This window comes from Chaetomium strumarium, assembly GCF_033439665.1.
Source record: "Chaetomium strumarium strain CBS 333.67 chromosome Unknown B0T15scaffold_3, whole genome shotgun sequence".
Taxonomy (NCBI): Eukaryota; Fungi; Ascomycota; class Sordariomycetes; order Sordariales; family Chaetomiaceae; genus Chaetomium; species Chaetomium strumarium.
The window spans coordinates 847,127-871,261 of NW_026944431.1; the positions used below are offsets into that span (position 1 = coordinate 847,127).

General features: G+C 56.8%; 7 protein-coding genes across 7 annotated transcripts; 3 read left to right on the plus strand and 4 right to left on the minus strand.

Moving 5' to 3' along the window:
* Positions 1–3,396: 3,396 nt before the first annotated feature.
* Positions 3,397–4,768, minus strand: B0T15DRAFT_143985 (uncharacterized protein). Its single transcript, XM_062861913.1, has one exon. The coding sequence runs from the start codon at positions 4,645–4,647 to the stop codon at positions 3,682–3,684; it is 966 nt and encodes a 321-aa protein (XP_062722311.1). The 5' UTR covers positions 4,648–4,768; the 3' UTR covers positions 3,397–3,681.
* A 272-nt stretch (positions 4,769–5,040) lies between these two features.
* B0T15DRAFT_492069 (translation machinery associated TMA7) lies at positions 5,041–5,627 on the minus strand (the record flags this gene model as incomplete). The annotated part of the gene is made up of 6 exons (XM_062866834.1): positions 5,041–5,067; positions 5,134–5,148; positions 5,227–5,282; positions 5,365–5,431; positions 5,517–5,539; positions 5,606–5,627. The coding sequence occupies 6 exons, from the start codon at positions 5,625–5,627 to the stop codon at positions 5,041–5,043; spliced, it is 210 nt and encodes a 69-aa protein (XP_062722312.1).
* A 423-nt stretch (positions 5,628–6,050) lies between these two features.
* B0T15DRAFT_527493 (kinase-like domain-containing protein) lies at positions 6,051–9,477 on the plus strand. The gene is made up of 5 exons (XM_062868976.1): positions 6,051–7,062; positions 7,119–7,342; positions 7,399–8,285; positions 8,335–8,703; positions 8,896–9,477. Exons 1-5 carry the CDS (start codon positions 6,350–6,352, stop codon positions 9,157–9,159), a joined length of 2,457 nt encoding a protein of 818 aa, XP_062722313.1. The 5' UTR covers positions 6,051–6,349; the 3' UTR covers positions 9,160–9,477.
* A 506-nt stretch (positions 9,478–9,983) lies between these two features.
* Positions 9,984–13,522, minus strand: B0T15DRAFT_552373 (uncharacterized protein; the record flags this gene model as incomplete). The annotated part of the gene is made up of 3 exons (XM_062870294.1): positions 9,984–12,724; positions 12,828–13,364; positions 13,430–13,522. The coding sequence occupies 3 exons, from the start codon at positions 13,520–13,522 to the stop codon at positions 10,214–10,216; spliced, it is 3,141 nt and encodes a 1,046-aa protein (XP_062722314.1). The 3' UTR covers positions 9,984–10,213.
* Positions 13,523–15,248: 1,726 nt separating this feature from the next.
* On the minus strand, positions 15,249–16,457 carry B0T15DRAFT_144072 (uncharacterized protein). The gene is made up of 2 exons (XM_062861914.1): positions 16,378–16,457; positions 15,249–16,231 (listed from the first exon to the last, which is right to left on the minus strand). Exons 1-2 carry the CDS (start codon positions 16,403–16,405, stop codon positions 15,414–15,416), a joined length of 846 nt encoding a protein of 281 aa, XP_062722315.1. The 5' UTR covers positions 16,406–16,457; the 3' UTR covers positions 15,249–15,413.
* Positions 16,458–18,554: 2,097 nt separating this feature from the next.
* Positions 18,555–22,569, plus strand: B0T15DRAFT_144083 (uncharacterized protein). The gene is made up of 3 exons (XM_062861915.1): positions 18,555–18,945; positions 19,048–19,247; positions 19,333–22,569. The coding sequence occupies exons 1-3, from the start codon at positions 18,742–18,744 to the stop codon at positions 22,304–22,306; spliced, it is 3,378 nt and encodes a 1,125-aa protein (XP_062722316.1). The 5' UTR covers positions 18,555–18,741; the 3' UTR covers positions 22,307–22,569.
* Positions 22,570–23,197: 628 nt separating this feature from the next.
* B0T15DRAFT_393727 (glycosyltransferase family 2 protein) lies at positions 23,198–24,008 on the plus strand (the record flags this gene model as incomplete). The annotated part of the gene is made up of 2 exons (XM_062864699.1): positions 23,198–23,316; positions 23,390–24,008. The coding sequence occupies 2 exons, from the start codon at positions 23,198–23,200 to the stop codon at positions 24,006–24,008; spliced, it is 738 nt and encodes a 245-aa protein (XP_062722317.1).
* Between the last annotated feature and the right edge of the window lie 127 nt (positions 24,009–24,135).

Consider the following 24,135-nt stretch of genomic DNA (forward strand, 5'->3'; position numbering starts at 1 on the left):
AGGCTTTTTTTGTGGGGGGGGGGGGGGGCGAGGCCGGGTTCGCAACAAAGGTGACCTCGAATGAACGAGTCACGCCGGGACGCTGCGGACAGGGAAACCAGCGGTTGGGCGTCAATGGGAGGGAGAGGCGGTCGAGCGTCGGCAAAGTAGCCCGGGAGCGGAGCGGTAAGAGAAGAAAGGGTGCGATTGAGAAGGAGGAGGAGGAACGGACTCCCACGACACTGGCTCAGGAAGAACCAGAGACGAAGAACGGATCGAAACGGGGGGGAAGAAGAAGGTGTTTTGAATGAGGGCGAGAAATGACGGGCGGCGGTCGGCAGCGGGAAAGTGAGGCATGAACTGCAAGCTCGCTGAAATGTCTCGTCCTCCTTGACTGGTCATCCCCCGGCCTTTTGCCCCGGCTTGTTTGGACTCCTTTTGCCTACCCCTGTTGCGATACCCCTGTTGCGCACACCCCTGCCCCCTCATCGATTTGTTGTGGGCTGGTGTCCGCCATGGTGATTGATTGGCATGGAGCGCCAATGCACAAACTGGCCCAGCCGTCGTTGACGCTTGTTGATTGCGCCGAGCCGGACCCCCTGTCAGGTGAGGGACTTATGTGAGTGGTAGCCCTGGGTGGCACGAGCCAAAACACTTCTGCTATCCGACCCACCCCTTCGCAATCCCGCTTCCATGACACACCGTATATCGTCCACTGTGTACGTAGTTACTATTGTTGTCCCTGATGTGACTGAGTCGCCGGGCGCCCGCCTGGTTGCTGGGCCGCAACGGAGGATAACGTAGGGATTACGAGGATTGTCAGTGGCTGACACAGACAGCGAGACGCCCACCTTGGGCTGTTCACTCTGGGCTGGCCACCGCTCGGCGCCCCATGCCCATGCCCTTCGCGGGCCCAGTCTCGGCAGGACACGACGGAATAGCTTACCTACGAAGGCGAGAGAGCTTGCGTCGGGAGTTGAACAAGCATGTCGCCACCTCCGGGACATGCCTTCCTTACCCACAGGACGGCTGGGGACAGCTGATGGCAAGAAAAAAAAATAAGTGCTTATCACCAGACTGATGACGGAGGCGAAGACCTTGAGACGTACGCGTACCCGTGACACCAGCCCGGCTTCTGGTCGTACTTTTGATCCCGCTTGTGGCGCGGGAAGGGCGGAGTTGCTTCTTTCACGGTCGAGATTCGTAAGGATGAAGTCACATCGCCTGGTCCGCCAGGGTTGTCCGAGACTGCATTGATTGGCTCCCACACCTTGGGTCTGAGAGGTGCTTCAAGACTGCATCATGAGCCGTTTGGATTCTGCGGATCAGCAGCCCGCTGCCAGTGGCCCGAGTGGGAAACTGCATATCGGTGGCTAGGCGGGCGTGAGGTCCTACACGTGGATATCCGATTTTGTTGGTGTTCGCACCCTACCCGGTGTACGGAGAATACTGTGTATCCGTGCTCCGTACTGCTCCTATGGTATTAGGTATGTACTTGAGTGAGTGTGTGGGACAAATAAATCTTCATGCCGTGTATCGACGCAACAGGCACACTAGCACTATGGATAAAGTAAGGTACTGTACGTGCGGTAGGTCGGCCAGCACTCCAGCTGCCTGCCGTGGCCTGCTTGGGTGCTGTGCAGGTACGGAGTACGGTATAAGCAATGACGCCCACCGAGTGACCGAGGTGAGCGAGAGCGAGGCGTGCGAGGGGCGTCTATCGAAATATCCGAGCACGCACACATCCCGTTGCAGGGAATCAATGTTACTCTCCGTGATCCCTTGGGATCCGCTAGGGCCAGAAGAGGCAAAGCTGCCGATAGGTACCCATCCCGAACTGAGGCGCAGACGGAGTGCTTGAGATTACAGAATTGTGACGGGCTGCTGGAGGCAAAGAGCCTCGGAGCCTTTGACTTGACTCATGAGGCTGGGACAATCGAACGTCCCAGGAAGTTGATTGCGTCTCCTGGTTGGCCAACAGCCAATCTTAACAGGTATCCTGTTGTCACGTGCTCGTAGGTCTGATCCCTCAGGCCAAGACTGGTATGTAAGGTACAATACATCATACACGCCAAGCTTGTAATTCCGCCAGAAACAAACCCTTTGGTAAAGCTGCCAGTACCGGTAACTTACGTGTAAGTTGCCCTGCGTCGACGACGACCACTGCCAGTCGATGTTGCGCTGGATGTGTATCACTCGTTTGTTTGGAGCTTTACACTACCTACCTAGGTCCTTACATCTAACCCCTTGAGCTTACGGCCAGCCCTGTAAAGCATACACGCGACGTCACGAACCCGGTTCTACAAGGTGAGCAATTGTGCGTTAGTAAGATGAAGAACCATTGGGATGTGTTGTTACAGTCAACAACGCGAGAAACGATACTCCTAGACTCATTATCGCTACAATGCCGTAGTCCGCTCTCAAGCACTTATTAGCGTTAGGGAGTGACAAAAGTTGCGACTGCTTTTCTTAACATTCCAGGTTCCTGTCATGCTACTGCCGGTCTCTGCCGACATATCAACCTAGAGAGGTCTGCTTTAGTAGACTTTCCCCAACTTTCGGCTCCAACCAACTAACTGGTAACCGAGGCGTCAACTCGTCAATTCGGTGACAACCAAACTCTTTGCTTTCCTACATATCATGAAATAGCAAAATCATATCATATCAACACGATTAATCGTGTGAACCCCGACGCCTATCTGAAGTATCTGGCCATGATGAGCTTTGCCAGGGAAAAGGGCGTACCATGTAACCATTTGTACGTACATGTACATACAAGCACATAGCGAGAGGCAATGACTCCCGTCCGTGGTCATTACTAAATTAATCTCCTCGAGTTTAAACATGAGCAATGGAAGATGGTAATCACATGTGGCAGCCTCGGCTTGAGGGGGTGGGCTCGCATCTCGTCATCGATTTGTACTGTTCGTTTCGTTTCTAGATCTGAGTTGTCAACAAGCCTCGATCGATCATTGACATCATTTGGTGGGGGGAGTCTACACGTGTATGCATACATTCATTACTCGTGGAGGGTTGTGTAGAAGCGTGCTCACTCCTGGCACAGGCCCTTCATCAGTTTGAACTGGGCTATTTATTATCCCGCTGTATGCAACTCGAGAAGGTCACTGTGTGACTGGCCAGCGACGGCGGCAAGTACATGTCGATTGTTTGTTGACATTGCAACTCAGGGGCTTGAACAACGACAGACGCCGCAACGACAACGAGTGCAGAGCAACCCCTAGTCTTGCTCCGACTCAATCATCTCCTAAACACGTCACATGGCTCCGGGCCTCCAAAGTCTGCCTTCGTCTGCCCAAACAGACAACTTTCGATCTTGTCCGGTGGAAAAAAACGGTGTTGAACTTGCGTCAAACCGCACCCACACTATGGTTAATACCCGTCTCTCGCAAGGAAGCAGAGGGCGTTTGCATCCCGTAAATGGCCGTTGACATTTCAAAGTTACCCAAGGACACTAGACACTGTGCTCACCGTGAGGCGCCGACAGGTTGGACCGCCCGACAGGCCGACCGCCGCGGCCGCCTTGCCCCTGCCTTGTCCTTGACCCGTCGCTGCGCCGCCAACCGCGGGATCTGGGCCACCCGTCCTCAACAGCGCTCGCTTATTATTTATTTCCCCGGCACCCCAAGTATGACTCCTGCACACAAACAGGCGCGTGGCGCCACGGATGCGGTTGCAGATGGGTCAGGCCGAAGTACAGGACAGGCAGTTTGAACGCCCAGGACCGACCGGGTTGCGGCGGCAGGCGCAGGTGTTTTCGTTCACCAACCTAGGTATAGCCTTGCATTTTACGGGGCGCATCGTTGTCCAACGATACCATGCCATGTTCCGACGCGGCTGTCCGGTGGCTGGAACATTTCTGGGCCACTGGACGCATTGTGTCGGACAGTCAGGTCGCTCGGGAGCCGCGCCGGGAGAGGGCCTGGTGAGAATGCGGCGGCTAGCCACATACGGCTTCCTTCGTGCGATCTGCCTGGGCGGCGGGTTGTGGTCTTGACAAGCCTTCTGTCTCTTGTGTTCCCCCGTCATGCACATATAGCACCTGATCATCCAGTCTCTCGGGGGGTGGCGCCTATGCCACACCACTTCCAGTTGTGTCTCGTTGGAGTCAGACTTAACGGGAGACGGCGTTGTCAGATTCTGATACCCCGAGAGCGATGAGGCATGAGCTGTTTGTTGTGTTACGTTGTTTGCGCATTGCTCTGCGGCGCTGAAGCGGCTGGCTAGCATTGGCCGGTTCGAGGCCCCGAGCGGATGAACGTTGGCCACTCGATGGGTAACGTCATCTGATATACGCGCTGGCCATGTTTCAAGGCCGAGAGGAGGTGGGAAACGGCAAATGGGCAATAAAGGAACAAGCGGAGGCGGCGCAGCGCCGTGGGAAGGGGGTCGCTTATTTACTGCGTTTCCCTGACCTCCGTCGTCGTCCAGCCATGCCTTTCCTCTGGGCTGAGCCGTTGACATGCATGGATCCGCCTGTATGTACGCGGCTGGTCTCACGGTTGCGGCGTTGATCATGGGACACTGGTACGGAGTGAGTGTGCATGTATGATTCCGAATAAAGGATCCGAGATGGTGAGCCCGCTGACCCGCGGCGACCAGCTCCTCCTGAGGAGATGAGCAACACTCTTCGCACAGCCGTACATACATACCTAGCTAGCTAAGTCGAGGCGCTGCTCTCAAAAAGTGTACCTCCCGCATGAAGACCTACTGCATCCCCAACGACTGCACAGCGGTTGCTCAGGAATACCACAGAGTGTGCAATATCCACCAGCATATCCAGCAGCACGCTGTTCTTCCCCGAGTCGGATGAGTGTCGTTGAGGGTCGTCCGTATGCGCACTCTATTTGCGATGAGTGAGGGCGACGACGACGTCCGTCAGAAGAATTGCAAATGACCGGTTCGTATTCTCATAATCTCCGTGTAGTCATAGAAAAAGCGTCATTCCACGCGCCGACTGCTGCCCCTATGCATCGCCAAAGAAAGTGGTGCCCTGAGCCGGGAGAAACCCCAATGAAACGCCCTCGCTCCCCGGTGCAGGGCCTATTTCTTGCCCGACTTCTTGATGCCCTTCGTTGTGCGTTAGAACACTTAAATAAAGAACCGGGCGGTCGTCTGGTGGCGTGGAAGTCATACCTGAGCGCCAGTGTTCTGGGGGGAAAGAGCGCGTTAGTCTACAACGTCGAAATGTCTATACAGCGGCAAACTGTGGGGTGGGGGACAACCCACCAAAGGGCCCTTCTTGCCGCCGGCCTTGGCAGCGAGTTCCTTCTTCTCCTTCTCGTCTGTTTATTTATAAGGATCCTCATGTCAGGTTCCATTGGCATAAAAAGGGAATCCCGGTGGTGCCGCTGGGCTATCCCTTACAGGCACGCTTCTTCTCGAGAAAGGCCTTGTCCTCCTCATCGAGCTCCTTGGGGCCCTTCTTTGGTGCCTATCTCCAGTTACCGCGTTAGTCCCACGGGTCTGATTCTGGCATGTCGGAAAGGTGTGTTGCCCGGTCAGCCGGTCGTGCGCACCTTGAGGGGCTTGGCCTTGCCGCCTGTTGTGATGGTGTCAGCAGCTCAGGATCTCGTGGGAAGAGCAAGGGAGGCGGCGAAAGACGTACCGTCTCTGCTGATGCCGCCCATTTTGTTGACTTCAACAAAGAGAAATAGCAATAGATTCGCGAGAAATCTCCGTCTCCGTGGGAATGGGTTTCTTTTTTGACAGAAGCGACCGCGATTCTAGAGCGAGTTAGCCCCACGACGGAAAAGCGGTGACGGTAGCGAGCTACGGTTGAATCGTGGAGTACTCAGGATATAGCGGCGGGGTAGCACGGCTTGCTCCTACAGGTAGAAGATTTCCGCCGGCTTCTCGCTCAGCCAATGGCACGCCATACCTCCCCTACTTGGCCGTGCCTGTAAGCGATATGAGTGGTTGAGATTTCCAGAGCTGTCCCACAAACCCTTCTAGATCTTCAAACGAGCCTATGGTGACCGCCCGTATTAGTAACAGCTCCACAGCCCCTTTCGGCAGGTTCCGTCATTTTAGCTTGATACAGTCGCCTTGGAAGTCCACCTCGCACTCAGACCCGTCACCACATTAATGTACGGATATTCACATGACATCACGACTATTTCCATCACCCGATCGACATAGTTGAGCTTGTCATTTGCTCTGCTTCTCGTGTTAGTCTGCAACTGGAAGCGCGACTGGTCGGGTTTAGCTCTCACATTTCTGGATTGAAGCATTACTGACGCTGCTTGCGCTCCTCAACAGGGAAGCGCGGGTTGACCAAAGGACATTCTGGGTGTTGCCGTCGGAGCAGGGACAGATATCTGATTCGAGGGTGCACTTGGCGGTCGGTACCATGGCATCTCCAGCTCCTAGCTCGGATGAGGGGGAAATCGTAGAGGCAACTCCCCTGCCTCGCTCTGAACAAAACGGTGATGTTGACCGAACCGACAGACATCGAGGGAGATACCCGTCGCGGACACCTGAGGTCGACCTGCCGCCGCGAGATACGGCGGATGGACCGCGCCGACGCAGCCGCTCACCACGAGGCTGGAAGCGGGCCCGGGATGAACCACGGGATCGACGTGACACGCGACAGTTCCGCGTCCATTACGAGGGCGGCCATCGCGATGATCGCCGCCAGTACCGCGATTTAGACCGGCCCCCTCCGCGCGGGTCCGATCGCTACGACGAGAGTTCAAACTACCAACACAGCAGCCGAGACCAACCACCTCGTGGCAGGGCCCGCCGTGCTGATGGCAGCGGCCACGATGCCGCCAACGGCCGTGACCGTGGACCCGATGGCTATCCATACAAGCGGCCCCGAAACCGCAGCCGCTCACCCCACAGCCGAGCCGACAGGGGAAGGCGAGACGGGGCTCGCCCCGGGGCTGATTTGAGGTCAGGCGAAGACAAGTACAGTGCCCCAGCTGAGAGACACTCACAAGACGCTTTGTCCAAGCGGGATACTGCGTCAGAGGCTCCCGCTGCTCCAAGCCGAAATGCTAAGATTGACGAAGGTGGTACGGTTGAACGAGGCATCGATGGCCTTGCCATCTCACAGACTAGGTAACGATTTGCCAGTTTCCAACAATCATCGAGCCGTGCTGACCTCCGAATTCCAGGGCACCTCCACAAGATCCCGAGCCTGACATGGACTGGGATCCAGACACGGCCATGGACGAAGAGTCCGCCGTCCAAGCCGAAATCGAGCGTCGTCGCCGAGCGAGAGAGGCAGCACTCAAGCGAGGTATCGGTCAGGCTAGTGACGGGCCGGCATCTACCCCTGGTGATACGCGTCAGAGCACCCCAAGGCCTCAGAAGGCGAACGGAGAAACTCCCCAGTCAAGTAAAGACCGCTAATCCCCGTCCATGGCAGGTGAGATGCTAACAAAATAAATGCAGATGGCCCTTCTTCACCAGCTCTATCTCCTGGCAGGATGCAAGACGCCTTGTCTCCAGGGGTGTTCAACTTTGCCGACGACCAAGCGCTGATCAACGCTCATGCTGCCGCCAAAGCCCGCGAGGAGGATGGCCCCTCGGCCGCCGACTATGACCCGACAGCTGACATGAGGGAAGATGAACGCCGAGATGAGATGCGCCATGGCAACGTAGGTCTGCATGGTGAACCCCGGGAGGAGCCGATCGCGCCGCCGGCCCAGGAGCCGAAAGACGAGGGTGCCAAGCAGAAGGAGGACGATGATGAGGACGAGTTTGACATGTTCGCGGATGATTTCGCCGACAGATTTGCCGCCCCAACAACTTCCAAACCCGACGCCACTCAAGAGGTCAAGGCGCCGCAGCCTGGAGCTGGCGGTGCCATTCTCGAGGGAGACGATAAGGAGGGCTATTACAAAATCCGACCCGGGGAGCTGCTAGATGGTCGCTATCAAGTCTCGACCACCTTGGGACGCGGCATGTTCTCAGGAGTTGCACGCGCCATCGACATCACGACCAAGAAGCCCGTTGCAATCAAAATCATGCGGAACAACGATGCGCTTCGCAAAGGCGGCCTTACGGAAATTGCCATCCTTGAGAAGCTCAATGCCACCGACCCGGAGGACAAGAAGCACATTGTCCGGTTCGAGCGGTCATTCGAGTACAAAGGGCATCTATGTATGGCCTTTGAAAACCTGAGCATGAACCTCCGGGAGGTCCTCAAGAAGTTTGGCAACAATGTTGGCATCAACCTGAACGCGACGCGGGCGTATGCCTACCAGATCTTCCTGGCGCTTGGCCACATGCGCAAATGTAGCATCATCCACGCCGATCTGAAGCCTGACAACATTCTGGTGAGCCGCACGTGTTGTGGTGCAGAGACTGGTCACTGACTTCTTCCAGGTGAACGAAGCCCGTAACATGCTCAAGATCTGCGATCTGGGCACGGCAATCGACCGTTCGGATGCGGCAACGGCTGCCATGGAGCCCATGCCTTACCTCGTCAGTAGGTTTTACCGGGCTCCCGAGATCATCCTGGGTGTGCCGTTTGACTACGCGGTCGACATGTGGTCCATCGGATGCACTCTCTATGAGCTGTACACCGGCAAAATCCTCTTCACGGGGGAGTCCAACAATCAGATGTTGAAGAACATCATGGAAATTCGGGGCAAGCTGAGTGCCAAGCTGTACAAGCGGGGCCAGCTTGCCCACAATCATTTCGATGACTTCGGCAACTTCATCAGCGTTGAGCGAGACAAGATCCTAGGAAAGGTGAGTCCAACCCTTCCGCAAGCGCTGAGCCAAGTCACCAATCCCCGTGCTTGTCGCTCTTTCAACTTCGCTCCGTCCCGGTTCACCACCTCTGTCCCGGTTTACCCCACTCCTCGCTCCCTCACGAATTCTAGTTCCATACTCATACGAGACGAATACTGATTATTTTTTTCTTTTTCCACTCTTGAACAGACAAGCATCAAGACCCTGGCGACTATCAAGCCAACTCGGGATCTGCGCACGCGCCTCCTGGCCGCCTCAGCCGGGATGACCGACACCGAGAGCAGAGAGCTCAACCACTTCGTCGACCTTCTCGAGCGCTGCCTGACCCTGAACCCGGAGAAGCGCCTCACGCCGGCCGACGCGCTGCGGCATCCCTTTTTCACGCACCGTTTGCATCTGCAAGTGAATGGGCATGGACACGGGCACGGGCACGGGCATGGGCATGGGCGCTAAGGGAGCGCCAAAGTGTGATTTTCCACAACGTAGAGGTCTGTGTTGCCTCGGAGGGGGAAGGGCGATTAGCTGGATCCCGGTGCGTGCCGGTTTGCTTTACGGAGACGGGATGGGATGTGTTCAGCCAGACCAGACGGGGCGAACATTAAGAGGGGATGGGGAGGAGAGCCACGAGGACCGGCTTCGCCCGCCCCATCGTGGAACGATAGGATTTAAGGTAGATACATAGTTCATGGGTATTATCAACACGCTGTGACCCGCTCTGGGTAATGGATATAAACTCTCTTGTCGAGGTATGACCCCGATTCTGTTGGTGACTAGGGGACTACGATTATCTCCTAGACATCATTGTCTTTTCCCGCAACTCAAACCCATAGCACGCCCCCAATGCCAGGCAAAATGATGTTTCGGGGGCTTTTAGCGTCTTCATAATGCCGGGATCAATATCATACACCTACCTACCCTCCGTTCTTCCTAAACGGAGCGTTCAAAAGATCGGGAAGGTGAGTGGGGTACTAGTACGGAGAGTATCTGTATCGGTTCAACTTGCCGTTACCGCCCGGCTCGAAAATGACCTTCACGCTCTGCATAGTACTAGCACTTCGTATTTGATATCTCATAATACCTTGTGTCTCAAGTTGGGGGTGTGTGGCAAAAGGATCATTGAATTGGGTATCTTAAGGTGCTGAAGTGGCTTCGCAGTCTCATCCATGCTATTACAAGATATATCTCTACAACGCAGTGCCATTGATAACGAAAAGATCATTTCGTGAGCGAGGTCAGGTAGCCAGCCCAGAATTCCCATTTCCAAAACCCTCATGAAAACCATCTAGCCTCCAACGCCGAACAATGCCCAGGGAAGATAGACCAACGTCGCTCTGCTTTCCACTTGCTCTTCGTACCTCACCCGCAGACTTCTCTCTCTGCCTGTCTGGCGAAGATATACTTATGCTCCCGGATGAAACCTTCGCCCTTCTTTTCACCCAACCCAGTGCCCCTTCCTGACCTCCGTGACCCTCCTGGGCAGCGGCGGCCTCGTGCCCGGAGGGAAATCCTAGTTCCCACCCCACATATGGCTGCCACTCCGCGTTGCTGTCCCCGGTGTCCCGCCCCCATCCCCTCTCCTATCTCTGTTCCTGTTGCCTCCCCGGAAGTAATCGTATTGGATAGGATCGTGCGGCGTCACGATTGGCGGCGACTGCACCGCCTCGATCTCTTCCTGTGGCAATCCTCCGTAACCGTGCGGGCCGCCGCCCAGCATCCCGGGCGCCCGTGTGCTCGTGCCCGCGCGGGTTGCTGAAGTTGGGATTGAGCCGCCGTCAGGTCCATATGGGCTGGCGGGGCGAGGGAAGCCAGGAGGTGACACCGGCATACCTGCCGCGTTGGCCACAAGGTTGCTATTGCTGTCGTTGCCGAGGCTGTACATGGGACTCCGGTTGTGGGAGGTTTCGTAGGGCGATGAGTAGGCTGCTTGCCCTGCATACGCGCCCGACGGGAGCGTAGGAGACATGTAGTTGTGGGGATAGGCTGAGGAGGGGCCAGAGTCTGGGTACTGTCTCCGGGTACCGCCAAAGCCCATTCCTCCGAGTGGTGTGCCGGGTCTCGAGTTTGCCTCGGAGCCAAACCCGCTGCCTATCGTGCCTGGCGTGCCCGGGCGAACCATGTCTGAATATTGGCCGAATAACTCGCCGGCGCCGTGGTCCTCCGCGAACTCGTCACGGTTCTTGTAGAACTCAAAATCGAGGCGGGACTCGGGGACCACTTCAAATCCGGGGATGGAAGGGGAGGATTTCCCGGCTTTGCCGGACGCCATATTGTCAAGAACGTAGCTATCGCTGTAGCCGCTGACTGTCATAGAGTCCTCCAAGCCGGCATCCCGGCCATCGCTCAGTCGGCCTCGGTAGACGCTCGCAAGCAGATTTTGCGCCCTCTGGTGCACCATCGGCGTGATGAGGGGCTTGTAGAGTGCAGGGTGGCCGAAGCGAGCAGCAAGACGGTCGTTCCGCAGACCCTGCTCCTTCAAGTCCAGACCTGCCTCGGCCCGCTGTTGCCCGGTGTATCGCGTCGTGTAATAATGAAGCTTGTCGTCGAAGGCACGCGCACAATAGAACTTGAAGGCGATCATCAGGAAAGGGAGAGGAGCGACGGCGTATGCTTGGACATGTGACGCATCGCCCCGAACCCAGACGACGAGGAAGACGACGAGATGGGAGAGGATAGAGCCAAACAAGAAGCGGTTGAACAAGATGCGCCAGAACATGCCGCCGCTCTCCGTCTTGGTAACGAAGACGTAGAGCAGCAGATACTTCTTGAGCCCCACATCGATGCAAAAGTATAAAGCTGCGGCGGGCAGCACAAGCGGCTGGATCGCTGCGTAACAGAGAGCGACGGTCGAGTAGAACAAGAAATAGTTGTAGTAGCTCGCATAGTCGAAAGGGGGTGGCGCAGTCAGCTCGATCAGCTCGCGGGGTGTCGGACTCGAAAATTTCCGCATGATGAAGCTGTAGAAGAGAGTCCATAGCTGAGCCAGGTCAACCGCAGCGCCTAGCTGTCTCTGGAGAAGCCAGGTAATCCAGAAGGGGGACCCTTGGCAGAGCGAGACGAAGACGGTCAAGCCAATATTCTCGTCGAGGATGGCCTTCCAAGCATCCGTGCCTCCTTCGGTCCGCTGAACGACGCCCGCTGTAAAACTCCATATGGCGCTAAATACGGAGAAGATGATGAGGTTGTTGAAGACGAAGAAGGCGTACAGCTTGGCCACGACGTGGCGTTCGCGTCCAGTTTTGGTCTGGTCGCCCGCCCGGATGGACAAGCGCCGGAAGATGATGGGGAGGATCAGGTAGACGAGCGACGTGATCGCTGGGGACGCGATACCCTGGATGATGGACCAGAGCGTGTAATTTGCCGATAAGGACACCTGGAAGGCGTGCCACACCTGCCCTAAGTTGGCCAGGTTCACCAGGAAAATGGCGATCATGGCGTTCGGCGCAATCCACAGCAGAGTGAGAACCGCGACCCAGAAGTTGTTCCAGAGCCGCCTTGTGCTCCGGGTTGACGAACTGAGCGGCATGTTCTCCCAGATAATGTCGTTCGGCCTAGGGGCGAGCTTGACAGTCGCGCCGTGAGGCTTCTTCTTGCGGCAGGCGTAGGCAATAGCGTGCGCTTCAGCGATATCCGAGTACGAGGCAAAGCCGTACGGCATGGACCCCCTCTTGTCCACTCGCTGCCGGACATCCTTGATCTCCAGCTCCAAGACCTTGATGCGCTGCGTGAGGTATTCAATGGCATCGAGCTTGTGTCCTTTCGGGTAAGTGCCGTACGAGGGGTCCTTCCTGGACGGGGAGCATTTCGGCCGTTCCGGTGGCAGGTTCTGCGGGTCCTTGAGGTAAACAGCCAGCACCTTTTCCAATTTCCGCACCGTCTTATTGTGCTCGTCGATCAGTTCCGGGAGGATCTTAACGTCACGGGCGACGGCGGTCCTCGAGAAAGACGAACTGGGGGCGACTTTGTCGATGATCCGGGCGATTCCTTCGTCAGAGCACATATTCTTGGGAATATCGTACAACTGTCTCCCACATTAGCTAAGCCTCGAAAAGGAAGAAAGGAACAAAGGAAGAACGGGCGAAAAAGGAAAAAGAGAGAAAAAGGGGCAGAAAAAGGAGTCATACCATCAAGGTCCGGGCATGGAGGCTCCGCTGGTACTCCGCGCTCTGCATATACTGCCGCCTCAGCTGTAGAACTTTCCTATAGTTCCACCAGAGAAACCCGCACACGATGATAGTCAGTAGCCACGCGAAGACGACTGTAGCCCAAAGAGGAGCGCCCCAGACATTCCTCGGCGTGACCTTGGCGAGCCATACGTCGTCGCCAGAGAAGTTGACCCAATTGACTGGAATCAGGATGCCACAACCGAGCACGGAGAGGATGACGAAGACGTTGCGGCACATCCTCGTGAAGCGCATGAAGAGCGCGGCGTCCAAGCCAACCAGGTTCACCAGATCCTGCTCTGAGGTCGACCAGAGAGGGACGACCCATGCCAAGATCCCCTTTCCCAGCGGCGGTGGGGCATGTTTCTCGTCGGCATGCTTCAACTTGGGCGCATATACAACGCTATTGTATGGTCGCAGGAAGGAGAAGCAGACGGCGATAGCGGCAGTGATACCGACAGACGAACCCAATGCAGCAAAGACGGACTTTTGTTGTAGCTGGGAACGACGGGTTCAGCGAGAAGCCAGAGGGTTGACCGGCGGTGCAATAGGGGTGCGCATACCTGAGTGGCGAAAGGGTCTGATAATAGATCCAGCAGGACCTTGGCGGGGTTGGGATCGTCATCCCTCGAGAAGAGCTGTCGTAATAGAGCCATGCCGGCTCCGATTTTAGAATGTGATGCCCGGGAAGGGCATCAAGAGCAGAGTTGCGACCAGTGACTCGGGGTTGACCTGGGAGTTGGCCAGGAGCTTGGGGCTGGTCACGAGCTATATCGAGTTTGCTAGCTGTGGGGGCCTGATCTCGCGTGGTGTTCGTCCGATGCCTTGCCTTCCCTTGTTAACTTTGCCGTCTTCTCAGGAGCCTCGTGATGTGGAAGTCCCGTGGGTAGTTCTGATGCAGTTGAGGGCGTTCCGACTCCCGCACGAAGCGATAGTATGTAGAGACTTGGCAGTCCTGGACTATGTGCAGTCGAAGCTGGGTGCCCAGTGACGTATTCGGTGGATGGAGGGGAGATCAACACGCCAAGGGGTGAACGGTGCGTCGTCAGAAAGAGCCGACGGCAGTTCGAGATCGACAACGGTAGAACCGTGGGAAGCGAACGGAGTAAATAATCAGCCGTTGAGAGTGAGTGAGCGTCAGGGTAATTCGACGTTATAGCGAGTGGTGGCCGGAGTTTCCCATGTGAGCACCAAAGAATGGGTTGAGGTAGGGTGTGGCCAGGTGATGGTCGTGTCCAAAGGAAAATGTCCTTGGAGAGCAAGGAACGCCGGAAGCTTGGAAGCTGAGTCCTGCGCCAAGATCTCGCTAGATGGAGGCCGTTGCCAAGAAACGCGACCTGGAAGCCGACACCCCCCAAAAAAATCTAGAGACCGAACCCGATGTGTATGGAGAGGTAACGTTATTTTCTTTAGAGCCATACTTCGTAACCACATAAAAAAAGGCAGTCTGCCTTGTTGCCCCGGCATTTTGGCCGGAGAACTCACGGGATCCAATGATGCCCGATGATTCTATTTTGGCACTGCCACTCATCCGGCCCCGAGTGAATCGATCTCAAGGTTCCCCGGTTTATCAATCCCAACCGCAGGCTAGCCGGTGGGGCAGTCGAGTGGGAATACGAGCTGCTGGTAAGGGTTCACAAGAACACAAGGGGGTGCACAACATCGCAACGTTGTTGAGCAGCGGTTGTGAACACAGGGCAGGCCACAATATGTAAGAGGAAGCCTGCACCGTCAACTAGGATTTGTCTGTTCGAGCCTTCGAGTTGTAGGTTTGTTGACCGCATGAACGTATGAATTCGGCCCCGGTTTGGTCGCCCGCAGCGGCGGGATTATGGGATGGCCGGTAACCGGGCGGATCGTCCCAGGTCGGGATCTCAGATTTTTGCCACATCGGGCGATTGATCTCACTGATCTCATTCAGGTCTGATCAACTCGCCTGCGCCGTGAAAGTCGCTAGGTCGATGACTGTTACCGTACCACACATTCTGGAGCGCTTCAAAGCAAAGCACCAAGTCGTTAGGTTGGACCCAATAACTACGACTTTGCGGCGTGCCCATTGTCCACAGGAGATCTGGAATAACTACGGATACCGTACATGTGATACCTACTATGCTGCAGGTGATGCGATGCACGCGCCTCCGCCGCTGTCATCATCCGGCCCGCTCAGCACCACACATTACGGTAGCTCTCCAACAAGCTCGTCAATTACAATGGAGATCAGATATCATGAACTCTACGCAGAACCACTTATCAGTCGTTCCCTAAGAGGTCCTGAGTTTATGTAAAACCTGACATTCTCATTCAAACCTTTTAAGCTTCCAGATAGGTATCCATCAATCTTGATGAGACTACTAGTAGCCAACATTGGTACTTCACTCCGTCGTAGGCCGGTGTACCTAGAAAAAAAAGAAAACTCCAACTCCAAATTTTGAGAGCCCGTTCTCCATTAACCCACCCAGACAAACATCGTTTGATAACCATGAAAGTAAATAGAAGAGAGATGACCACCCATCACTTCAACAACCTGACATCAGCGCTGCTTCAACTTCAAGGCTCAATAGGCCCCTGGCTCCTCGTCTTCCGCAACGTTCTGCCAACCGGCACTGCGGGCTTTGCCTGCTTCCTCGGACGGCCGACTTTCTTCGCAGGCGGGGCCCGCGTATCCGCTCCTCCATTGGCCTCAGCCTTGTGTTCGGCTGCCGTCTCTCCATCAGCAGTCTTGGCTTTCTTGCCATTCGGAAGGCCGGCTCCGGCATCAGCATCCGGGCCGAGGGCTTCCCCAGCTTCTCGCTTGGTGCCGGCTTCGACGGGCGCGGTTAGACCGTCTTCTTTAGCGGTGTCGGCGAACGGAGCCGCAGTAGCCGGGTCCTCCTTCATTTCCGTGTCTTTCTCCTCGGATTTACCGTTTGTGACGGGAGCTGTAGTTTCTGCGCTCTCCGTCGACTTCTCCAAAGCCGCCGCGGTCTCCCGGCCTTGCTCACTTGAGTCTTTATCCGGTTGCGCGGCGGTAGCTTCCGGCTCGGCGACAACGGGATTGGAAAGGCCATTCGTCTCCTTCGTTTCTACCGCCAGGGGAGCGGTAGGAAGCGTGGCGGGCTCAGCGGCTTCGACATTGTTATCCACGGGCGCTGAAGTAGGTTCCTTGCGCAATGCGCCTGACTCCTCCGTCGCCTCCGTGCCGTCAGTTGCAGTTGTGGGGGCTAAGCCATTTTCGCCCGAGGCGTCGCCCGGTCCGGAATCAGGCACGTTAGCCCGCACGGGTTCATCAGCCTTTCCCTTTGCGGGAGGGTCGGGCGCCGGGATTTCGGCGACGCTGGTCGCCGCAGAGACAGGCGGTGCGCCAGCTGGCTCCTGTTGACCAACTACTCGTCGCGAGAGGATCTAGCGTCAGCATCGATGCGAAGAATGGTTGTCATAAGACAGGCGACCCTAAAATACGCAAATAAACATAGCCGCGATATCGAATGCAGGGTGATGTGTGTTGCGCTGCGTATTGGCTGCGGTTTCTTACCATTCAAAGTCCCTGTTTCCCCGGACATCGCGAAAATGACGTAACGGCGAATCCTCGCACGGCCGATTTAGATGGATGAAGTCGCTCGAAGTTGAGGTCGGCAAGATTGCGATGGTGATCAACGAGCGTGAGATGGATAGTTTTGTGATTGAGGAATTGGCCACGGTTCAAAAGAACGAGCGCGCAATATGTAGAAGGGAAGAGAAGATCGGATTAACTGCCCACGGTTGGGAAGTGATGGAATACCGTAGCGGCGTGCCATCGCACACGGTACTGTGTGCCGTGCCTTTATGCAGAATTGGCAAATCAGCCCACAGACAAGGTCGCTCCACTGCTACAGGGCGCATGAGGAATGTAGCCCGCTATGTTTGTGTCGCATCTGATCTGTTAGGCAAGTGCACTGCTAGCGGTGTCCAAGCAGCTGCAAACTAACAGTTTCGTTATAGATTAACTGCACAATCCAGGTACTACACAGTACGCGATTGATTCGCCCCGTACGGCAGTGGTGTACTGTACGGACTACAGACGGAGTACTATGGCAGACGGGTCTCGATTTCTCATCGGTTACTGTTGCCACCGTATACGCCCGTGACGTGTTCCAGGATATAAGAACCAACATGGAAAAAGAGGAATGTTTCTGTTGTCCGTAGATACACTATATTCGTCCTTTCCTAATAACTCTATCGCATCCCACATGGGTAGGTTCGTTTATACCCCGGAAACGGTGTATGCAGGCTCGCCAGGTGAACTCGGTGAGCCAAGATACCAGATAACGTTGAGCCAACAGTCCCACCATTGAATCAGCGCCGGTACATAGGAATCGAACCTAATCCTGCTGAAGTACTACCAGAAAATATCAACGGATACGGCGGTACTTGCCTTTTACATCTACACTACGACCTCCACCAAGCATAGCGAGGTTAGCAAGAATGGCCGGGAAAAGACGTTCTCGGCAATCCAATCCTCCTACCAGCCGCAAGCCGCCGGCGCCTTCAGCTACCCGTAGGAACCCGTCTCTACACTATGTACCTACGATGTGAGCCTGATCCAATTCGTCGATCCTCGAAGTATGCATCGTATCAGCATGCACACCTTACCTTAGTGTACCCAACTCCGCGGCTCCGCCAAACCCACGGTAGGGCTTAGTGTATGATTGTACTAGTATGTAAGGTATGTACTCTCGTGCCGTAGCAGCGCTAATGAGAGGAGAAAAGATCGGGGTGCGGTTTGTGAATCGCCCAGGTTATAAACTCGGTGCTAAATCTGATTTTGACCAAGGGTTCCTATTCCGGGTCCAGGCAATCCGAGAGTACAGACTGACTAGACAAAGTACTCGATAGTACGATAGAAGTCTAGAAGTAGTTGAAGCTGGTCGATGGGAGACTTTATTAGTAGGTTCCAAGACCAGCCACCGTGCCCTCACCGCCCAGAGCGCGGGCAAAGACGCTTCCTGTTACCTACACTACGTATCTGTCCACGTGCCCCAGCGCCATGCTCGGCGATGGCGACATCGGGAATCAATCCCGGCTGGGAGAAAGCGTGGGAACTGCGAGCGAACCGGGGGTTAGGAGCGGAGGGCCGAGGCCGTGCCGAGAAGCCGGCCTCCCCCTCCGGTGCCAAGCGTGGGACTCGGTGGGAGCAGCAAGAACATGGCATGCCGAGAACTCGGCGCCAAGCGGGATGACCGCGATGGCCATTCCTCGACGGCGGCTCACCCTATCAGAGAGCCTGCCGGCCTGCTATTGACAAAGGACTTGCGCCAACGCCCAGCAACCGCAGAACCCGAAAGAACGCCGCTCGGGGGCCCGCTGCCACCCGATTGCAGCGTTATCATACCATGCCGCAGCCATCGGAGGCTCAACGCTTCCCACAGTGGAGCACCCAGCAACCTCTCCCACGTATAGCTGCGTCTCAACACCAGACGAAGCCTGGATGAGCTTCTTGGACTTCTTGGGCTTCTCTTGGCCTCGCAAGCCAAAACATGCTTCATGCTTCCTTCGCTGCTGTAGTTGCTGGCTTATCGGTAGACGAACAGGGTACGAGCGAAAGACTCCCCGGGCGCCCAAGAGCTCGGCGCTGTTGGTTGAACGAGGTGCGGAGTACTTAAACAAAGCCATGCCCCCGGTTCCCCATAGCTGTCGTCATCGTAACTTATCTATACACATCGACTTGACCACCATCAAGTTGAGTGAACATCGCTGTCAAGCCTCGTAGAATTCGCAGTCAATTCTACGACCCGCGAACGGGAACATCCTTTCCCATCCCTACTTCTTCTACTACTGCCAATGAAGCATACTCCTCCTCCGTACCAGTCAAGGCCCTGTCCATCGCGTGTCCGCACAGTGAAGCCGCCCTCCTCACCCGATGGCTTCCGAGTTCCCCAAGCATCCCTTTCTCCTCTCGGCCCAGGAGGTTGAGCAGGCCCTCGGCACCAGCGTCGACAAGGGCTTGTCCTCGTCCCGGGCTGCCGAGTTGCAGCAAAAGTATGGCCCCAATGAACTGGACGTGGGCGGCGGCATCGCCTGGTACACCATCTTCATCCGCCAGCTTTGCAATGCCATGATCCTGGTACGTAACCGGCCCCTACATGCACACAGTCTCCTTTCTTTTTCCTCCCCCACCCCCCTATTTCGTTACCAGGTCCTCGAGCTTACACACGGAAAACCCCAGGTTCTCTTCTTTGCCATGGCACTGAGCTTTGGCGTCGCCGACTACATCGAAGGGGGCGTCCTCGCGGCTGTCATTGTGCTCAACGTCTCGATCGGCTTCTACCAAGAGTACGGCGCCGAGAAGAAGATGGATGCCCTGCGCGCGCTGTCCTCCCCCAGCGCCAGCGTGCTCCGCGACGGCAAGACGGTTGTCATTCCCAAGTGAGTTTGTTGTTGCTGCCCTTAGCCCCTACCTACCTTTTTCCCGGCATACATATTAACACCCAGCCCCCTTTTCCCACAAAAGCGCTGAGGTCGTCCCAGGCGACATCGTCAACCTCAAGATGGGCGACACGGTCCCGGCCGACGTGCGGCTCTTTGAAGCCATGAACCTCAACTGCGACGAGTCCTCGCTGACGGGCGAGGCCATCCCCGTAGAGAAGCAGACCAACAATGACATCCTGGTCCCGGGCAGCGAGAAGGCGGCGACGACCGAGGACGAGGTCGGCATCGCGGACCGCATCAACATGGCCTACGCGACGACCACCGTGCGGAAGGGCCGCGGCCGCGGCATCGTCGTGGCCACGGGCATGCAGACCGAAGTGGGCAAGATCGCCGCGTCGACCAGCAAGAAGCGGCGCAAGGCCGGCCGCTCGATGAACTGGAAGAAGTACGGCAAGACGCAGCCCATCAAAGGCGCCGCGCGGCGCACGTACGATTTCCTGGGCAAGTTCCTGGGCCTGACCGAGGGCACGCCGCTGCAGATCAAGCTGGCCAAGCTGGCCTACTTCTTGTTCTTCTGCGCTCTGCTGTTGGCCGTCATCGTGTTTGGCGTCAACAAGTTCGTCAGCCCGCTGCCGAAGGAGGTCGTCATCTACGCCATCTCGACGGGCATTGCCATCATCCCCGAGTCGCTGGTTGCTGTCCTGACCATCTCCATGGTCGTGGCAACGACCGTTATGAGGAAGGCAAACGTGGTCGTCCGCGATCTCTCCGCGCTCGAGGCCCTCGGCGGCGTAACCAACATCTGCTCCGACAAGACCGGCACGCTCACGCAGGGCGCCATGATCGTGAAGAACGTCTGGCTGCCGCCGTCCCGGGTCTACAAGGTGTCCGGCTCGACAGATCCCAACGACCCCTACAAGGGCACGGTCGGCGAGCAGTCGCAGATGACGGAGAAGAAGCGCGACTTTGACGAGGAGCGCACGACGCAGGCCATCAAGTTCGACGGCGTGCCGGACGAGAAGCTCAACCCCAAGCCGCAGCAGGAGCAGAAGAGGATGGCGCCGCTCACGCCCGAGCTGCGCATGTTCCTGCTGTCGACCGCGCTGTGCAACCTGGCCACGGTGCGGTACGACGACGGCGAGAACGCGTGGAAGACGACGGGCGAGCCTACCGAGATCGCGCTGCAGATCTTCGCCCACCGCTTCGACCGCAACAAGAAGGCCATGGAAGCCATGGGCTGGAAGCAGGTCGCCGAGTTCCCCTTCGACAGCTCCATCAAGCGCATGTCGGTGGTCTACGACGTCCCGCCGGGCAATGACACCGAGCTCGATGCAGACAGCAGCATCGTCTTCACCAAGGGCGCCGTGGAGCGCATCCTGGACCTATGCGCCCACGTCGGTGTCGGCGAAGCACGGGAGCCCATGACGCCCGAACTGAAAGACAAGATCCTCTCGCAGATGACCGATTTCGCCTCGCTCGGCCAGCGCGTGCTGGCGGTCGCCTACCGCCCCTGGAATGGCAAGTACGTGCCCGGCCGCAGCGACGCCCTCAGCGCTGCCGCCGAGAATGAGACGGGCAACAAAGGCGAAGACGCCGCGCGCAGCGCCGTCGAAAAGGACCTCACCTTGCTCGGCCTGGCAGGGATTTACGACCCGCCGCGGCGCGAGACGTCGCCTTCCATCTACGAGTGCTCCAAAGCCGGCATCCGCGTGCACATGCTGACGGGAGACCACCCGGAGACGGCCAAGGCGATCGCGAAGGAGGTGGGCATCATCCCAACCAACACCGGGGTGCTGCCCAGCGGAACAGCCGAGACGGTCGTGATGAAGGCGACCGACTTCGACAAGATGAGCGAGGCCGAGATCGACGCGCTACCGGAGCTGCCGCTGGTCATCGCGCGGTGCGCGCCCGAGACCAAGTCGCGCATGGTGGAAGCACTGCGGCGCAGGAATGCCTTCATGGCCATGACCGGCGACGGGGTCAACGACGCGCCCTCGCTGAGCCGGGCCGACGTGGGCATCGCAATGGGCTCTGGTAGTGACGTGGCCAAGTCGGCCGCCAAGATCGTGCTGACGGACGACAAATTCAACAGTATCGTCGCGGCGATCAAGGAAGGCCGGAGGATGTTTGAAAACATTCAGAAGTTTGTCCTGCATCTTCTGAGTAGCAACGTCGGGGAGGTGATCTTATTGATCGCCGGTCTGGGGTTCCAGGACGACACCGGCTTCTCGGTGTTCCCCATCTCGCCGCTCGAAATTCTCTGGATCAACATGGTGACTTCGTCCTTCCCGGCCTTTGGCCTGGGTCGAGAGAAGGCTAGCGCCGAGGTGATGCGGAAGCCGCCGCACGACAAGAGGCGCGGCGTCTTCACCAACCAGATCCTCGCGGATATGATGGTATATGGCCTATTGATGGGAACCTGCACTCTCATGACGTTCGTCATCGTCGTGTACGGCATGTACGGGGGCCACCTCGGCCACGACTGCAACCGCGTGTACTCCGAGTCGTGTACGGCTGTCTTCCGCGCCCGCGCAGCTGTGTTTGCCGAGCTGACGTGGCTCATCCTGCTCAGTGCTTGGGAGTTCAAGGACATCCGCCGGTCCATGTTCCGGCTGAACCCCGATGACACGTCACGCTTCCCGCTGTTCAAGGACTTGTACGAGAACAGGTTCCTCTTCTGGGCTGTCACCATCGGTCTTGTCAGTGTGTTCCCGACTGTGTATATCCCATACCTCAACCGAGACGTGTTCAAACACACCGCCATCAGTTGGGAGTGGGGCGTGGTAATCGGGATGACTATCGTGTATGTGCTGGGCATCGAGGCGTGGAAGTACACCAAGCGCCGATTGAATCTCCTGGACGATCACAAGGTGGTCCAGGGCACCTGGTCGCAGGGCGAGGAGGGAGCCAAGAGGTTTTACAAGAGCATGGGCCTCGGCCACATCAAGAGTTGGCTGAGCTCGGGCCGCACTGAGTCCAGGTCGAGGGCCGGGTCGACCGGTGGCTTGACGCCCGTGACGACGCAACAGAGGACGAATTCGCTGCCACCTGCGTGAGGCCGGGTCACGACGTATTCTACCGGGCTGCTGGGTTCTTGACGGTAGCAGACTCGATGCTTGAGAACCGCTGATTGGATTGTGGCTGTGGGCGGGATCGATTGAATCCCATGTAAGCAGGTGGTGACGGGCAGGGCTGTAACTAGCTAGCTCCAAGGACAGCTTATTGACTGGAAATCTGGTCTCGTTGTCCGCTTCATCTTGAGCTGTGTCGTACCCAACAAATATATATCTGCTGCTTCGATCGGAAAACCATGGCTGCAGGCCGATGGCATAGACATCAGAAAGTGGTCACTCCAATGGGTTCCGGGAGCGGGCATTTTGTAGGTGAGCTGATACCCCTCGTGGCGGTAAATATTTGCGGCTATGCAGATATCGAAAGACGGCGGCATCTGAAAGATGAGTATAGTAGTAGTAGCATTGGAGAAGAGGCTTGGCAGATGAAAGTTTTAAGTCCTAGGTAGCCGATCGAACCTCGAGAGGCAGTCAACTTCATTTAAAGGAATTCCGGTAGAGTTGTCCGCCATGACTGGGTTAGATCTAGGTATGGAAGCGAATGGTGATGGGAGAAGGGAGACACTTCTCGAGAGAGAGCATGAACCCAAGTTTATATCCGAACTTACACGCGCATGTGCTCCAAGAGTTGCAAGTTGCGGACGCCGACCCCTGAGCAAAGTAATGACCCACATCTCTCGGCAGCTGACCAATAAAGCTCACAAATGGCTCATCTGCTCACCCGCGGGCGTGAGATTAGGCACCAGCCCCTGCACCTGCGACGTCGAGTCTCCAGGGGCCAAACTGGCCACATGCGCGTCGAGTTCACGTCTCCCGAATCCGCATCGCCCATCGAAGAGGTGCTTCCCATTGCCGCCAACTTGAACCGCAAACACAATGGCGCCAGCAAAAGCATCTTCCGGGAAGGACATCTACTCGGTGATCCTGCCCACCTTCAACGAGCGCCAGAACCTGCCCATCATCACGTGGCTGCTCAACCGCACCTTCACGGAGAAGTGCGCTCCCGCTCTTTCCCCTATCCCCCCTTTCCCCCCCACTTCACAATTCGCTCTAACAAGCGCAACACAGCAACCTTGACTGGGAACTAGTCATCGTCGATGACGGGTCACCTGACGGCACACAGGACGTTGCGCGTCAGCTGGTCAGCGCCTACTCGCCGCACGTGCAGCTCCAAACCCGCTCAGGCAAGCTCGGCCTGGGCACGGCGTATGTGCACGGCCTGAAGTTCGCGAAGGGGAACTACATCATCATCATGGACGCCGACTTCAGCCACCACCCGAAGTTTATCCCGCAGATGATTGCCAAGCAAAAAGCGCGGGACTACGACATCGTCACGGGCACGCGCTACGCGGGCGACGGCGGCGTCTACGGCTGGGACCTGAAGCGCAAGCTGACTAGCAAAGGGGCCAATATCTTTGCTGACACGCTGCTCCGCCCCGGCGTGAGCGACTTGACGGGGAGTTTTAGGCTGTATAAGCGGGCCGTGCTCGAGAAGCTGTTTGAGAGCACGGATGCAAGGGGATTCACGATGCAGATGGCGCTGGCGGTTACCGCGAAGGCGAAGGGTTACAGCATTGGGGAGGTGCCGATTTCGTTTGTGGATCGCGTGTACGGGGATAGCAAGTTGGGTGGGGAGGAGATCGTGGAGTATGCGAAGGGGGTGTTGCAGCTTTGGTGGTCGATTTGACCGCCGGCGGCAATGCTTTGGACGGTAATGATATTAAAGGATACCAACGGCGGGGAGGGGAGAGAAGTCTGCGGCTGTTGTACGATTATCTGAGGGGGGATTTGGGTTGCATGGCGTTGCATGGTTT